Source organism: Seriola lalandi, unplaced genomic scaffold (genome assembly GCF_002814215.2).
Source record: "Seriola lalandi dorsalis isolate HSWRI2012SDOR001 ecotype SW California unplaced genomic scaffold, Sedor1 jcf7180002054838, whole genome shotgun sequence".
Classification (NCBI taxonomy): domain Eukaryota; kingdom Metazoa; phylum Chordata; class Actinopteri; order Carangiformes; family Carangidae; genus Seriola; species Seriola lalandi.
Window position 1 is genome coordinate 13,429 of NW_019525391.1, and position 17,652 is coordinate 31,080.

The window sequence follows — 17,652 nt, forward strand, 5'->3', positions numbered from 1 at the left end:
CCCCCCACCCATCCTACATATGAGAAAGACATCCAGACACAAAAACAAGTTAGTGATGTCATTTGGTATTTGTGGTCATTTTGTGTTACCTTGTAGTTGCTTTGTGTCTTTTAGTGGTCATTTTGTGCCTAATCAGTCATTCTGCACCTCTGTGTTGTCTTTTAGCATCTCTTTGTAGTCAATTTGTGCCTCTTTGTAGTTGTGTGTGAATACTTGTGAAATGAACATAAAATCACTTAGTACATATTTTTTACAAACACTTTTTCGTACATTCAATTATCAAAAATATAATAAATATATAGCTAAGTGCGTAATGTATGTGTTAATTGGCCTTGAACTAATTAGAATATTATTATATACTATATTGAAATTTATAAAAGTAAAATTAACTCAAAAATCAAAGGACTGTTGACTTAACATAAAACAATTATGTCAAGCTCACAAGGTATGAGTGTTCGTATGATGTTTTTCCATAACATTGGTGTGGACTTTATAATAAAATTTTTTCACAGATGCATTAGGGTTTACAGTGTACAGTAGCCCCAAATGTTCTAACTGTGGGTTGTTGTTGGGTATTATAACTAAATATTAAACTAAAAATATATTTTTTTAAAAATACATATATATTAAAAGAAAAAACAGGATAATAACGAACCAAAGGCCACAGTAGGGGCATCATCGGTAGAGAGTTGATATAATGGAAGCAGTCTCTTAAGTCAGAATAAACAGTGCCAAACTATGGCTTTAAAAACACAACTACAGCAGCACAGCCAGACCCTGGGGGATATTGAGGCAGCCACATTTTTCAGAAGCACCTTCTTGGAAAACACTCAAGCGATCCAAACAAAAAGCCAGCCATATGATAGGAGTTTTTATACAATTCAAGACTTAAAATCAGAAAAATCACATTCATATCTGCTCCTGAAATTTGATACTATATCTTTGCTACCTGTGGTACTGTCTTGAGCATTAAAATTGCTTATATTAAGGGACCTTGGAAGTATTGCAAGTTACCTCAGACTTTTACAACATACAGAATTATGAAACCCACTCAACACACACACCATCAGCAAGTATAGGAACAAATTTATTTCAATTTAAAACAGATACCTTGTCATTATGTTTCTCTCTTAGAAGGCGGCAATGATCATAAGTCATGTTCATGTTTGAATGAGGATCAGGCAACAGTGGTTGAAACAAATACATGAAACACATAAAAAAATATGGCAAGAGTTATGTAAATCAATAATCGATAATAACCAACTGATTGAACCCCCTTCATCAAGGGCTCTGCTTCAATGAAAACATCCAAGCCCTCACTTCCAACACAAAATAAACAGCACATGCAATTATAATTACAGTTTCTTAAAAAACAGCAGATTATCTTTTAAATCTTCAATCTTAAATACAGAATAAAGTCTTTGTGTGTACTTAATCATCTATCCTTTTAGTCTCTGGTTTGTTTTATTTAAAAAGGGGGACCATCTTGGGTGGTGGTCCTTTTGATGATGACCACAGCGTTGGCACTTAGAGAGAGCCTGGCTCTAGATAGAGTGGGGTTGGCACACTCAGTATAATACATAATTTACATTTGGTTTACATACAAAATAAAGAGGAAAAAACAGCATTTTATACACCACTACACAACTGACCTTCAGGTTTCATTGGAGTGAGGAAAAATAAATCAAGTGGTCCTAAATAATAGTGTTCTGGTAATGTCTTCTTATCATACAGAGAAAGAAAATGAAAAACAAACAAAAAAAGGGAACAAGCTTAAGTTTTTGAATATGCACTGACTCCAAACTGATGTCCGAAAGATAAGTTTGATTCCACTCATTCCTACAGGCCCACAGGAAGGGACATCACACAGCCTCAGCCGCCGAAAAGGTCACAAGAGCATATGCTCCAGAACCATAACGGGCCAGCAACGCCATCTGTCATTATTCAAGGCAATGAAAGGCAATAAATAAGAGTGTTGTAGTGAAATACCAGTCCAGTCTTTTCACTGGTTAATGCTCAAAAACTGAGAAAAATGAAAGAATGAGATTTAAGGAGATTTAAGTGTCACACAGACTGCCATCCCTCTTTCCAGCTCATATAAGTTGAGATAAAATGTGTCAAAAACACACTGCACCATGGGCCGCTAACAAGTACCAAACCCACACTTAAAGCCAGTCAGCCCTTCACCATGTGCCAGAGTTGTAGTGTCAAAATACAACATTGGTTCATCACTATGAAAGTGAGCTGCACTCAACACAAAGCAAATCTTAACAGGACTACAGATAAATACTTGGGTATTCATACTGGTATAATCATTCCACTTAAATACTGGCATCCACACACTCTTTATAACAGCTGTTTTAATGGTTGGCTGTCTGCTTCTTTCGTACAAGGTTAGTGTAATTTTTCAGCAGACAAAATGGCAGTTAAGGACCACACTGGCATTTTAACATTATATTTTAGCCCCATTAACCTAGTGTTCAAACATTACATGATTGCTCACCATTTTTTGAATCCTAAGTTTTTAGATGGACTTATTGTCTTTTCAGCAGCTTTTTGTTGGTTTCATCTAAGAAAATCAATTTAGGATTGACACAAAACTGATTTGAGATAGGTGACCCGTTACAGTCCTCTTCATTTTTCTGTATTGTTCATCAGTGCCTATATTCACTTATTTTGCAATCAGGTATTGGCCAGACATAAGCGATTTACATAAACTAGTTTGTCAGTGTCATTATAAAACTTTTACTTAATCAGTTACAAGAAGTCTGTTTTTAATGCCATGGCATGTTACCAGCAGCTGCCTTGAAAGTAGCAAACCAATCAATAAACTGAAAAGTGGTCAACAATAAAGTTTAAGACTTGTAGTGAATGGGGTAAAACATGCAAAACCACCAGTATGGTCGTTAAGATTTCTTGGCTATCAGGTACAACTCAAATACTTGGGAAACATGCAATACTTTTCCTGGTAGTAATGTCTTTAGTGATAAGGTTCTCTACACTGCATGAGGTCTAACAGGTAACACTGTGATACCAATGCAAATAAACATGAAGTAGTGAAGGTCAGAGAGCCAGATACTGGGTCCACCTAATTCACAAAAGGGCCCGATACATAAAGAAATACATAAAGAAAACTGCTTAGTGTTGGTAAACTCTCTACACACACACACACACTTTATGTTTGCATTAACACCCTGACTACACTTCTTATAGCACATACTGCAAGTAAATCTCCATTTATAAACAAGAATTAGTAGTGGATGACTTGGTTCACTGTGGTCCTGTACTCCAGTCCCCGCTGTCTGATGCCTGATGCACTGTGATAGCCCTTAATGAGGATGAAGGATAAGTCACCTGTAGAAAAGGTCAAAGACCAAAAAAGTATCTGCACTTCACTGGCACTATCAAAGCAAGCCTCAAAAAACTGGAAATTAACAATGCAAAAAACCGACAACAGAATTTTTTGTGTTAAATTACAAATAGCAAGCATGGACCGCATAGGTCTTCAATCACTGATAAAAAAGTCCACCTACGTTCGTACTGTACATTTTTCTAGGTATGCATTACAGCGCTGCGTCTATAAACCAAGAAGAAATACAAGTTTCTTGTTTTTTTTTTTTTTTTTTTTTTTTTTTTTTTTTTTTTTTTTTTTTTTTAAATCAAACAAAACAAATGTGAGGGCTCCTAAAGAAACCAGTTATTATAAATGGATGGAGATGTGATGGCAAGTACAACTGGAAATGTCTCAATAAGAAATAGAAAGCAGAGATAAAGTCCTTACTATACCAGACATTCGTTTTTACAGCAGTTCAGACTCAAGTAGGCTCCACCATGAGAGGAGCACTTCAACATGACAGAATCAAAAGCAGTCAAATTATCAACACCTTCAAACCTGGTCCATAAATTAGATAAATAAAAAAAATCTTTAATTACTCTTAAAATCATCTTGTCACCATACTGTGAAGATTTTTACCAGCCCTAGTTAGTATTACTCTGGAGGCAGAGCTGTTGCAGTAGTGTGGAGTTGTGAGGCTGGTTGGGAGGAACCTCTTTTCTCTGACTATTGCTCCTTGCCGATCATTTTCCTCAGCACCACTCAGCTCTGCGTAGTCCTATTAATCAAGTGAACAAAATCCATAATCACAGTATCAATACTACCATAAATTCATAGGAAAAACTGTATGCTAATGAAATAAGTTTAGTTTTTCTTTTTAGTTTTTTTTTTTGTTTGTTTTTTTTTAGTTTTTTTGTTGTATTTTTTGCCAAAGATGGTGTACCACAGAGCATTTTTATACAGGAGTGTTTTGTGTATATGTATTTACAAACAAATATACACAAACAACATTTGCAGACTTCAGAGTGCGTTTTCTGTGAAAGGTTCATAACGCCCCCCCCCCCTCCTCTCACCACTCAATAGCAAGCAATCTTTTTTTTATAAACAAAGTGACTATACAGTAAAAAAAAAAAAAAATAAAATAACAGAAGCACATCCTGATGTAATAGAGACTATGTCACCATCAGGAAGTGGGTCTGATTGTACGGCTGAGCGATGCAGGTGTGACGCCATCAGAGATGTTACCGCATGGATTCTGGGCGTGTTTTAATTTACAGCTTTTATTTTGTTGAATAAGCTACTTGCAGCCCAAGCTGCAGATGTGCTCTGTGGGCTGATTAACACTGATGATGACATCACACTCCCCTCCACGTCTGCTTCCACTCAATCAGAGGAGAGCCTGTGTTAAAAAGCAGGGTCCTCTCACCTTCTACTGGTGTTTTGTATTAAGGATATGGGGGTGTTATCAATGGAGCCTGTGAAGGTCACATGGAAGATTGTCCCTGTGAATCCATACAGAAAACATCTGGAGGGGGGAAGCGATGTGATTAACTTAAACATAAAAATACAGAAATCTTTAAAGGATACTTATGTCAAGTAAATTTCTGGTTGCTTCTTTTTTTTTGGATGTCTTTGTTTAAAAGTTTTTATAGATTTTCTTACCATTTCTTATCACCATTCCATTTAGCCATTATCTGTTAAATAGAAGTAGACGTAGCAACAAATTTCTATCATTAAAAACATTTTAAAAATCTCAGCAATGAACAGATTTTGATTAGCTATGTCTTGTCCTCTCGTGCTTTTTGTCTTAAGTGTGTTTACATATGCATTTACTTCATAATATATATATCTATTTTTTGCGATTGCGATGCTCAAACTGGTGGGTACATTCATAGATGCGAGGTGGAGACAGAATCCTCAGCCCCATCCCCTTGCATCCTGTGTGAAACCTCACATCCTGTCCAAGTCACTCTGAAGTATCTCAGCATCGAGCCGCTGGTCCTTGGGTGTTTTCAGCAGATACAGAATTCACTTCCTCCCACACTGGCAGAAAGGAGATGACGGAGGATCTGATCTCACACCAATGAGGGTCAACTCCAGAGGGCCAAAGGGGTTTGATGCTGCTATTCACCAAAACACAGCTCCTTGCTAGTCAATGCTGCCCCAAATATACACACACGCACACACATACGTACCACACACACAAACACCAAAGTCCCCTTCAGTCACTGTACAGCCCGTGTGAAAGGTTTGTGTGCCAGATGAAATGTGCCAGAGCTAGCAGCCGGAGCCAAATCTGACACACGGAGCAGCTTTGGGAGGAGCGAGGATTCTGACACAACAAGCTGCCGAGCGAAGGAGGAAGAGGGCGAGCTTTGGTGAAAGAGCAAGGGGCGGCGTTTGCAGGTGGGAGGGTCTGTGAAAGTACTGTACTGGGGGGGGTGCAGGTGGTGGGGGGTGGGGAAAGGAAAGGTTCTATTAGAATGCGTGTCTGCTTGTGTGTGTGTGTGTGTGTGTGTGTGTGTGTGTGTGTGTATATATGTGTGTGTGAGAGAGAGAGAAAGTGAGTGTGTGAGTGAGTGAGTGTGTGAGTGAGCCGGCATGTGCTGTGTAATGCATGTGGAGCTGAGTGCACACTTCCAAAGAGGTGTGCATTTGTGCAATGGGGAGGAGATGTGCGTCGTACGTGAGCCCTCACACCAGGTTGTACTCTTTGAGATTGAGCTGTAGGATGGTGTCTTTGACAGCTGCAAACACAAAGCGGATATTCTCAGTGTCCGTGGCACAAGTGAAGTGAGAGTAGATGATCTTGTCGCTGTCTGGGTTTAAGTCCACAAACATCTTGAGGATGAACTCCCGCGCTGCCTGTGCATCTCTCTGGGGACCTGAAATTTAGACACAGAGGAGCACATGTAAACATGCATATACTTCTCACCACAAGGACGGTCATTTAAAACACATCATAACATCTGTGTCTGCATCACTTTCACACCTGTGTTGCAGTTCTTTTGCTCCATTGTTACCTTTTGTTTTGTTCTTTTTCCTGTTCACACTGACTTATGACAAACTTACTCAGTGGTGTAAACATAAACTGATATGGACCAACTTATCCATGGGACAGTTTTGTGACATCATCATCTGCACCACTTGGACCCACATGGGGATGTTCTCATGCCAGTAGTGACAGAAGAGTATGCAGTGTTGCACCTTGTATTATTTATCTTGTCTGGTGTCACAAAGACCTTGCAAAAAAAAAAAAAAAGCTCTTTATGTGTGTTATGGTCAAAACTACAAGTAAACCTCATATATCTTAAATAATGCATGAAGCTACACTGTTTTGATTGCTAAAAAGCAAGGAGTAGGAAAGCAGCTTGACACACTTGGGTTTTGACTTCTTTTCACTTTCTGATGCATCAGAGAAAATTATGTCTTTTTTTTTTTTTTAGAGAACAAATGGGCAAATATTCACTGCTGCTTTTTTTGTCATATATGGTAATAAACAGAATACCTTTGAATCTTTTGATCTGACTAAACCTGAAGATGCCACCTTAACTCTAAGTAATTAAACTGCATTTTCACAGTTGTCTGACTTTTACATGACTGAATGATAAATCAGTAATGAAAGATTGATTAGTAATGGAAGTCATCGTTAGCTGGAGAGCTAATATACACCTACATCGCTCATATACTGTAGGTCTGGAGATTGCCATCTTGACAGTTCCCATAATTGGCAGATGGATTTAATAGTTGTCTGGGTTTTGAATACAGGCTAAAATCTAATATCTACCATCATAAAATCCAGTGGTTAATCTGCTTTGCTGTCACACCACAAACAACCCAGACCAGAGTTTCAGGCAAAAGTGATGATGTCAGTGTTGTTTTTCTTGAAAAGACTATGATCAAAAGCAATTTCAGACTAGTGCACAACATCCACATTCACGTATTCTGTCAGAGGGGGTGATTGCAGACTTAAAACTTCTAGAGGGAACCACACACAAAAAAAATGCGTCAGATTAATCAACACACACTCATATACACCAACGTATAGATGATCTCACCATCGAACTCGGGGAAATAGTCCACCAAGTGTGAGTAGGAGATCTTCTCCTCTAGCAGGTCCTTCTTGTTGAGGAAGAGGATGACGGAGGAGTTTTGAAACCAAGGGTAGGTAATGATAGTCCTAAATAGAGCTTTACTCTCCTCCATGCGGTTCTGTTGTAGGGGAACAAAAGTGTGAGAAAACTCAAGTTCTCTGGCAGAGTGTAATTTTTTTTTTTTTTAAATCAATGGTTAAGTTGTTGCAGATATATTATTTCACCCACCTCGTTGTCTGACTCCACCAGGACCTGGTCGTACTCACTCAGCGCCACAAGAAACATAATGGAGGTGACATTCTCAAAGCAGTGAATCCACTTCCTCCTCTCTGACCTCTGACCCCCTACATCCACCATCCTGATGGTAAGATGAAGGTGAAGAGGGGGATAACAAATGAAGAAGCGAGACGAAAAAAAAAAACATGTCATCAAATAAATCCTGGTGTCCTAGTTGATGTTAAGTGATCTAACTGAAGATTAGAGGCCACAATGAGAACTCAGTGTTTAACGGGACAGAAGTTCAAACTTGCTTTTAGGACAGTGCTTTGTTGTTTTCACTGAGGTTTTGAATCCATCAAGTTAGATTTGGTACCAGCACCAAATCATGAACCCTGTATATTCTATGACATTATAAATACGCTGGATTATGACTCACTTTGTGCAACATAATGCATATACAGCAAATTAACTTTACAACAAAATGTTTTGGTCCAGATTAGTTTCAGGCCCAGCAGTCCTGAAGATATTTTCCGGTGTATGTCTTCCTTAAACATTTTCAGCACATGACCCAAATAAAAATACAGTCTCTCATCCAGGGACGCATGAAAGCATATTTTTACGAATGTGTAGGGAGACATCAGAAATAGGCCTATCATTTATTTTGGGTCCTCACCATTTGTTTAAAAAAGACCATACTGCAGTCCTATTAACGTTATTTTTAATAATCTTTGAACAATTAGCAGTTAACTGAACAATTAACACCTGATGGATTCAAAACCTCAAATTCACAACTTCTTGGCCATGATTTTTTTTTTTCCTTTTTTCCCAAATGTGTACAGTCATCTCTATTTGGCAAAAAAAACTACACAAACTACAAATAAACCAGAAATAAATGTGAACTATGAAAATGCTTTTGTCCTTCACTGTGAGTGAGTCATGCAAGCCACTGCAAAGATGAAAGCTTCCCAATTAGGACAGATCAAGGACCAGGAAAACCAATCAGTTTGAGAAATCTTATCATTTTCAGTCTGTCAATTCAACATTTCATTTCCTGCAAAACCAGAAACTACACAAAAATGAAGTATAGTAATATGTGAATCTGGTTTGTATACAAGGAAAAATCTTATTTAAATTTAAAATGTTAAATGGATATTTTCTGTATGTTAGTTCACATAACACACCCTCCCCCTGCCCCTGATCTCAGAACACTGTACATGTATAAACAAAAATACCCAACCGATAAACATGAATTTACAGATAAGACTCAACTTTGGTCAATAACCCACATCTTGCTGTATAAAAAATTGTCTATACATTTGTGCATCCAAACAGTCCAAACTGAAATATCTTACTGGAATTCTTAAACTGAGTGGCATTCATCTGGTCATACAGGGAGTCAAAATTACATCTGATACTAGATCAGTGGGTACTCCTGTTTATGTGATACGGTGAAAGCTTTCTCAACCCACTCTGGTGTGTGTTTGATAAAGCACCACACAACAATCGTTAAATTTTGAAACAAGACAAATGGGGGAGGGACATAAAATGAAGGACAAAAGTAGAGATGGCTAGGGGGTACAGGCACAAAGGGTAGAGGACAGACACAGGGCAGGAGGCAGAGTTGAAATGTTGATGAAAGAAACAGGGGGCACCTCTGATGGTGGGATCCTTTTCATGGCAGAATGACGCCTCCTACATCACCTAACGAGACACTACAAGCTGAAGAAGTATGGCATTTGTAAGTCATGCGAGATTCACTAACACCACTAACTAAGCAAAAATTGGCATGAAAAGTTTGATGTCAGGACATGTGCCTGCAGGTAGACAGGCTGGCATTCGCTGAAGCGATTCATGAACAGCAATCCTGACTGATGAGATGTGTGAATCCTCGTAAGGTTTCAGTTTTCCCAAGCTTCTCTTTGGCAAGGTCACCCTTCACTCATAAGGGAGTTTAGGGTCCCAGTTTCATTAAGCTTTCATCTGTGACAACTGATTCAATAAAATCTTTCACGTCAGGAACCTTTTCCTGTCAAAGCCGGTATATAAATGGCACTGGTGCTATTTAATGCTTCATAGTGCGTATTTCGGTGCACCTCTGGATGCACAGGTGCAAGCCTCCAGACCAGGTGCTATGTGGTCTCTAAGAGAGCTGCACAATTCACAATGCAAGGGTGCCCCCTGGTGGTGGCCCAGTCCACTGTGGTCCACAGAGAACCGGGGGCCAATATAGGCCCTGCAGGACCTGCCGCCCAAAATAACATTCCTCCACCGCGGAGAGGACGACCTCGTTTCTTCTGCCAGCCGGAGAGGGAAGGAGGAGAGGAGGAGGAAAAGAGGAGGTGACCCATTTACAGAGACCGGGCACCAGAATGTAGGACTTTGTGTTCATTAGGGGGCTGTGTTATGTGTGGTATGATTGCTGTTGGTGGCAAGAGGTAAAAGAAAGTGTGGGGTCTATGGAGACACTATAAAATGCTAATGACTTGGTTTTTATGATTGGAGCGTTAAAGAGTAGGAATGGGAAAGAGACACTCAAGTCAAATTTATAAATCAAAAGTCACAGGTTACAAGTTCTTTCCATTAACAGGGAGGACAAACAACATGGTTTAATTGGGGCTTTGGACAAAAACACATCAAATGATGTATGAGTTAATGATGTCATGACATAACACGGAGGGACTCAGCCAAAAAGTGGCATCTTTTCTACCTGAAAATGATGCTTTGCAAGTCGAAGGGGTACTCTATGATTCCTGTAGTGGGGATGCGCACCCTGAGCACATCCTGCTGAGTGGGAAGATAGTTGGAATCTGAAATACGATCCAGATCGGTAAGATAACTACAGGCAGGCCGGTGGAGAAAAAGAGAGATAAAGAGAAAAAAAAAAGACAGGAAAACAGTTATATAAAGCGTGACAGGCAATTACCACAACCCCCCCTGCCATTCCAGGAAGTGTGGATCAGTCCTGTTGAAGAAGCTTCACAGAAAACGCATCTCAGAAACAAAGGGCTGTTAGTGTCACTGCTCCACCAACACTCTTTATCCATAAACCAACACAAGACCTTGGAGATTAGCTGTTAACTTGCAACTGTAGCTTTGAGTTTACTTGACTCTTTTTAAATCGACAACAATTTGCTGTGAGGTCAAGTAGTTTGTGGATTATGTTGCAGACAGTGAAGTGGCATCAGTGACAGTAGTAGCAGTGATTTGAGCAGCAGAAACAGCAGCACCTGCAATCAGATAAAGAAGGGTAGGACAAGTATGATATCAAAGACAGCAGGAAACATACTCCCTACTTTCTATTTCCAAAGGCATATAACATTTCAAATCTACTAGATTTCAAATCGTGCCAATTGTCTCACACAATCTCCTGGAGAATCTTTGACATCACTGTCTAATCCTTCTTCATCTGGTATTTGGTGGCTGCTCCCCACACGCTATAGTGCAGCATGTCTGGCCTTAGTTTTCATCCTGGGGTCAGAACCTTAATACAACTCTGGACACAAACCACTGTTCTAATCAGGTTAACCAGCCTGGCCCTCAGGCTCATTTAATCTAAACACAGCATCATTTTTATTTTCCTCTGAAGGACGACTGTGTCTTTTTACCCTAATAATGTGGTGGCATTTGCAAGTTTGTAACAGTGTTGTGATTTCACTGGAAACAAATCATCTGGTTAATTTTACCTTTTTTGTCAATTTTTTATTCAGCACAATTTATAAGAACTAACCCCCTCTGAACTAATGTGCTAATATCCTGACAGTCATCAGTGGTTTCTGTCCTCTAACTATGGTGAAGCTGCAGTCCTGGTGCCTTAGGGGTACCTGAAGATGACGTTCTCCAGGTCAAATGGGTACTCTATTATACCCGTGGTGGGAACACGGACCCTCAGCACATCCTGCTGGGTGGGAACATATCCCTCCGCAGTCACTCGGTCTATATCGCTAAGGTAACTGGAGATATATATGAACAGTGTAGATAATGCTGAAATAAAGACATTCAGTAATTTTCTTGTCTTTCCCAATTTCAGAAACATGCAGGACAAATACATAGCTAACACATTTACCATCATATTGCGCACACAGCAAGCACTCCTGAACACATGCAGACTTGAAGCAGCTTTTAACTGTAGTACAGAAATTCTACAACCAGGAGGCACTATAAAGTGACTGAAGTACCTTTGGCCATTGAGCCTCCTGTCACAAATCATTACAATGGAATTGTATCAAACGCTCATAACCACACGCTGAGAGGCTTACACATTTGGCAGCAAATAAAGTGGAAACAAAATGAATACACCTTGACATTTCTTAAAAATCTGTGGTTATTACCGACATTCAGACATTAAATGTAAACCTTCAATTTTAAATTAAATCATAGTCGTTTTTGGCTTATGTGTGCATAAAGAAAAGGAGCCACTGGGGAGTACACACATTTAACCTTAGCTGTGACAATATTAGATCGGACTGTGTGTATTCTGTGTTTATTTCTGGAGTATGCTCATAGATGGTAACATGTAGTTTATAAGCAGGTTAAATGACAAGCAGGATCGTGGCTTCAAAGTCACTGTTCTGCTCTCTGTTATCTGGATGAGACAGCATGGGTGAGGCCAACCAGTCGTCTCTCAGGTGCATGAACCCAAATGACACATTGCACTGCTATCAAGTTATCACGCACTTATCATACACTGTAAATGAACAGCCACAGTGGAAAACAACCAACAATTAGAAGCCAAATAGTGGCTCTTGTATAATTTTTCATATAAGATTATTAAATTGTGTAAGTAGACTATTGAATTTTGAAACCTGTCAACCAATACTTTCTGTGGATAAAAGGCTAATGTGCTGCCCTGCCCCAGCATACGTTACATAACCCACAGGGTTATTAAACACAGGTATTTACGACAGAACATACACACACAACCTGCCACAAGCCACACATCTCAACCCTAATTACTGTGAAAACTGTTGTCTTGATCTCTGGAGACATTTCTAACTCCCTGTTACACATAAATTAAAGGGCCAGTTCCCCAAAATCATACAAAATATATTTTTCAACTAAGCTGTGCAGATAGTTTCAGTGATCAGACATTATCGTTTAAAAGTGCTTCTGAAAGCAACAGATATCTGTAATCAGCTACAACTACTGATTTTGATGAAGTGACCCTTTAAATTTCATCTGGATGCAAACACAAGTTCAGTCACATTAATTAAAGCACAGACACACCATTTTAATCCCTCATGCATATGTGGTTGCCACACACACACACACACACACACACACACACACACACACACACACACACACACACACACACACACACAAATCCTAGACAGACATCATAACAGTTGTCTATACAGAGAGGCACAAACACAACAAAGAGAGACAGACAGACAAACGTACTATTTAGTGGAGTCAGACAGCTGGTACTCTCTGCGGCGGTCGTAGGCCTCCTGGATCCCCGGGTCAGCCCACAGGCTCTTGATAGCTACAATGTAGGGCTGGTCAAACCCATTGATCTTCTCAATGTCCACCTCCTTCACGAGCATGGCATTAGACTGGGAAGACACAGGTGAGAAGGTGAGATAGGAAAGCAATAGGACAAACAGAAAACGAGAAAAGCAAAATGCAACCAGATTTATTAAGTTACATATTTCCTAAAACTTCCAGGTGAAGATAATTTGCATATCTGTAGATATGTTTCTGTTTAGACCTGTTGGCTGATCCTAACCACCCACTTATTTTACTTATCCCAGATAAAGTTTCTGCTAGACAAACTGAATGTGTCAGTTCTTGTTCACCAGAAGATTTTTCCTGTGAAAGATCTACAACTGACTAACGGGAAAAATAACAGATGAAGAGGTTGGAGACTGACACATGGGCTAAAAAGAGCAGCAAAATGGACATTTAATGATATGAAAATGTCTGATAAACATTGTGAAGAATTTCTTAAAAGGTCTTAAAAAAGTTATATAGATATAAATAAATAATAAATAAAGCTATGGGCAAAGGTCAGCCATGTATAATGTCCAACAGACATACCATGTGAGACACTCATCTTTACACCTTTACATAGTTCATCTAAAAGGGGCATCCACTCCCTCACTATTCAATGTTATTCGTAGAACTTGATAATAGATGAGTGGAACAAACATTTTATTTTCTAAACTTCACAGTGGTCTTTTTATAATCAAATTATCTTTACAGCAGCTCCTCAAATATCGCTATGCCATCTGCTTATATGGGGCCAGTTCGCTGTACCTTATGTCTGGTTTTCACATCTGGTGCACTGAAATGGCTGCCTCAACCAAAATGTTTCTATCCTTCCTCTCTGTAACATTTTCACTGCACTTAATGAGTAATTCTTTTTTCTTTTTTTAGGGTGACCAGGTCCTGACACTACTTAAACCTGCACAAAAGCCTTGTCAATACCTTCTCCACTACCACCCCATTAATGACAATATGACCTTATGTGAACTCGTAACCCTGCTTCAGTTAAAGACGAATTTAAACCTGTCAACTGAAGAAGACGAACAAAAACCTGGTTGATGTGTACATATACATACTATAATCAAACAAAAGTAACTATGAATAAAAGTAAATATGCCTCTTACTACTCTTACCAAGATGAAGATATTTTAATTCAAACAAATTGTGATTTCAGTTCAGGACTACTACTGAACAGTACTTTTATTTTGAATAAGGAAACAGTAACAACAGTAACTTACACACATTTCATTTGGATATATTACGTGACAGTTTTTCTTGTGAAACGTAACCGTTAAACTGATGCAATAATGCAACACACGCTGAAGATGGCCTTAAAACTGTCAACATTGACAGGGAAAAACTGTAAATCTGATTTATCCATCTTCATTCTTTCTTGTGGCATATAATGAGTGGGTTTCAAATTTTAAACATTAAATTGAACATTTTCTTTTGACGACTTCAGCTAAGTGATGTCTCTTACTGAAAATATTTCTGTCACCACATTATTTGTGGATGCCAACAGTGGCAATAATATGATCTTGTTACAGGAAACATAATTTGCTTCACAAAAATTAGGTGACGATACTGTTCATTCATAATGTAGATAGTGATTCTAAATCCTGATCCTTATGAAGGTAGCATACTGATGGTCTATCCTACTGAATAGCAGATCACATTCACCTTGCATCCCAGGTGTAAATCAGTACTCAATTAGAGGTTCACAATAAAAGACCAGCAGGGCTCTGAGGACTGGAATTGTGAACCACTGTAGCTTATGGTAATAGACTATAATTATGTTGCTGTATTGTGCCCACGATGTCGGTAAATATTTCATTTTCAGTCATGCTAATGTATTAAAAGCAGCCTATGTACAAATACTCCAATATTATATCTGGAGTTTAGTTTGGATGTGTTGTGTGTCCTGAAGCTTGCTTAAAATATAGACTATTTTAGATTGTGCAGATAAACTGTGGTCTTTCAGAAAATCCAACCAAATGGCATACAATATCAAACACTGTGCAGAGTAGAAGATACTTTGGAATGGATGGTAGGACTTGTATAAGTATGTTTTCTGCGGAACAGTCCTTACCCGATTCTGTTCAAATTTGTAGGGGATCTTGAGGGTCTCAGTTGCCCGGATCATGGCCTGCATGGACGTGAAGACGTTCTGGTAAACAAGCCGGATGAAGCCTCTCTTATCTTCATCTGAGTATCCGGCTCCATGGATGATCCTCATCTGCTTGATGAAGGTGCTTTTGCCACTTTCTCCCGTACCTGAGTGGGACAGAGGACACATAGAGTTAGAGACAGGGTGCAGCAAAGTTACCTCGTGGACGAAGTGGTATAGCGTTGCAAAGCCATGTAAGGTCTGGTCTGTCATCACATCCAGAATACCAAAAGAAAACAAACAGGAAAGAAAGACAGTAGGTGAAAGTGAGACAGGAAACTCTCTGCTTCATAGAATGAGACAGAGTTGAGCAAAAGCCTGTAGAAATGAATGGCATTCTTCATACACTCACAGTATCAAGTCCCTGGCCACTCTGGAAATCACCAATTATAATAATACAACCAGTGCAGCAAGTGACAGTACATTAGAAAGATTTGATTACACAGAACACAGAGGTTTTAGGTAATAGGTAAACTCTCAGTCTTTGAGATTCTCATGTAAAGGATTAACAGCATCTGAGAAAGATGAAAGACAACTAAGTACAGAATATTTTCTTCTTCAGCTACGTTTTGTGATTTTTTTGTCCAATAACTATAAACAGACATTCATGGATCAGCCCAATAACTACTGTATATGTGGCATCTTCAAGTCAGCAGTTTTCAGTACAAATGGACACACAGTGACAAAATATTATATTTATTTCTTATTTATCACACACTAATATGTAGTCTACCTTTGATATGAATGAGGTGGAGAAAAGAAACACCTCAATGCAATTCAACAGCACCACAAACTATATCAGCCAATATTACTGTAAATTCAACACCTCACCTCTTTTTTCAACAAAAAAAAAAACAGCATTATAACTTTCATGTAAGTAGTATTTATTACACAACTGTTGTATTATAATGCATTAGTTTTAGCTAGGTGTAAATAAAAAAAAGGTATCTGTATCAATATTGTGATTTAAAATGACTAAAGTAGTGACTAAAAACTAGAATTTTTCTATCGTATCAGCCCTATTCTGTGCTAGACCCCGTCCCCTCCAATTAGCAGTTAGCTCAATTTGAAATCAGGCTTCTCATTTGTGCCAAGATGACTAAAAGCCAAATTTGTAACCAAAGACAGATGCCCCATGAAAGGCAAAAATCACCAAAACATTGATGCCAGTTGAAGAGATCCAAGAACACGCTGCAGTCTGTTTGTGTATCTGATGTTTAAGTACTAATCATTCATTTCTGTTAATCAATAAACCAGTCAAATCCGCACAGCCTGGCCCAAATGAAGCCAAAGTATCTAGTAGGTCTAATACTTCTCTGAAAACTTGATTACTGTGAGATGCCCATCTAAGTCAGTTTCACACGTTATGAAATCCCTCCACTGGGATTCCAAGTTGATTAAGTAAACTGGTTACGACTGCTAATATGTCAAAGCTTCTTTGTGCGACATCAGGATGTTATCAAACTGTTTGGAAAGCGAACAAATCAAAAATATTTCTAGAAAGAAGCGGAGAGACGAGTGGCAGAGGATACAAGCTAATTTAATGAGGATGATTAAACAAATTGCCCTACATTTAAGGATCTGACACTGAACTGCCTCTGCCAAAAGGTGACAGTAGGGGTTGTTGTCAAAAGGCTGCATTCCTTCAGTGATCCTCCTCTGCCCGCCTGAGTCCATATCTGGATGCAAGATCATTGTAATATTTCAAGTTGTGTCAGGTTTCCAGATTCACACATATGGTAAAGAAAGAATGGTGCCCAAGAAAAAAACTATATATGTAACTATATACTGTTATAATGTACATTTTACGATTATTCTGTTTCTATTGATGCAAAAAGATTCTTGATTTCAGTCTCAAAATATAAATCTCTGCATCCAGTAAACACTTGTTTTTGAGCTTTTCAAGATCTACAGTGACTGCCAAATAAACCCCCAACTTGCTGGGGGGGTTCTGTTGGGCCTAACCCACATTTCACACTAGTCCTCTATGTTCTACATGCCCAGAAACGCCACCCTCAGGCCATCCAAAAATAAAATAATAAAAAAATAAATAAATTAAAAAAAAATAATAAAAAAACAGAAGAGGCTGATGGCATCTCAAAGCTCAGTGAAATCAAAAAGGATCCTGCACATCCATAATATCTGGCAACTGAAAGGGAAAGACGAGGAGGAAAAAACACACACAAACACGCGCGCGCACGCACACATACACACTCATCTCACCACCACCACCTACATTCAAGGTTTTTGAAGAGCAGCCATATTTCCGTTACCATGGCAACCCCATCCTCTGTCTCCCTCTCTTTTTCGTTCCTGTGTGTTTTTTTTTCTTTTTTTTTTTTAAACCCCTC

General features: G+C 38.9%; 1 protein-coding gene across 3 annotated transcripts in view; it reads right to left on the minus strand.

The window, feature by feature from the left end:
- Nucleotides 1-1,069: 1,069 nt before the first annotated feature.
- Nucleotides 1,070-17,652, minus strand: part of LOC111670151 (guanine nucleotide-binding protein G(q) subunit alpha-like) — a 25,946-nt gene continuing 9,363 nt past the window's right edge. The window contains exons 2-8 of one of the 3 annotated variants that reach the window (XM_023426757.2): nt 15,224-15,408; nt 13,048-13,202; nt 11,469-11,597; nt 10,355-10,483; nt 7,657-7,786; nt 7,393-7,546; nt 1,070-6,219 (exon numbers count right to left, since the gene is read on the minus strand). In XM_023426757.2, coding sequence (XP_023282525.1) covers nt 6,029-6,219; nt 7,393-7,546; nt 7,657-7,786; nt 10,355-10,483; nt 11,469-11,597; nt 13,048-13,202; nt 15,224-15,408 — 1,073 coding nt within the window. In that variant the 3' untranslated portion in view covers nt 1,070-6,028. The remainder of the gene's footprint in view (nt 6,220-7,392; nt 7,547-7,656; nt 7,787-10,354; nt 10,484-11,468; nt 11,598-13,047; nt 13,203-15,223; nt 15,409-17,652) is intronic. The other 2 variants (XM_087179436.1, XM_023426756.2) reach the window with 2 other exon arrangements.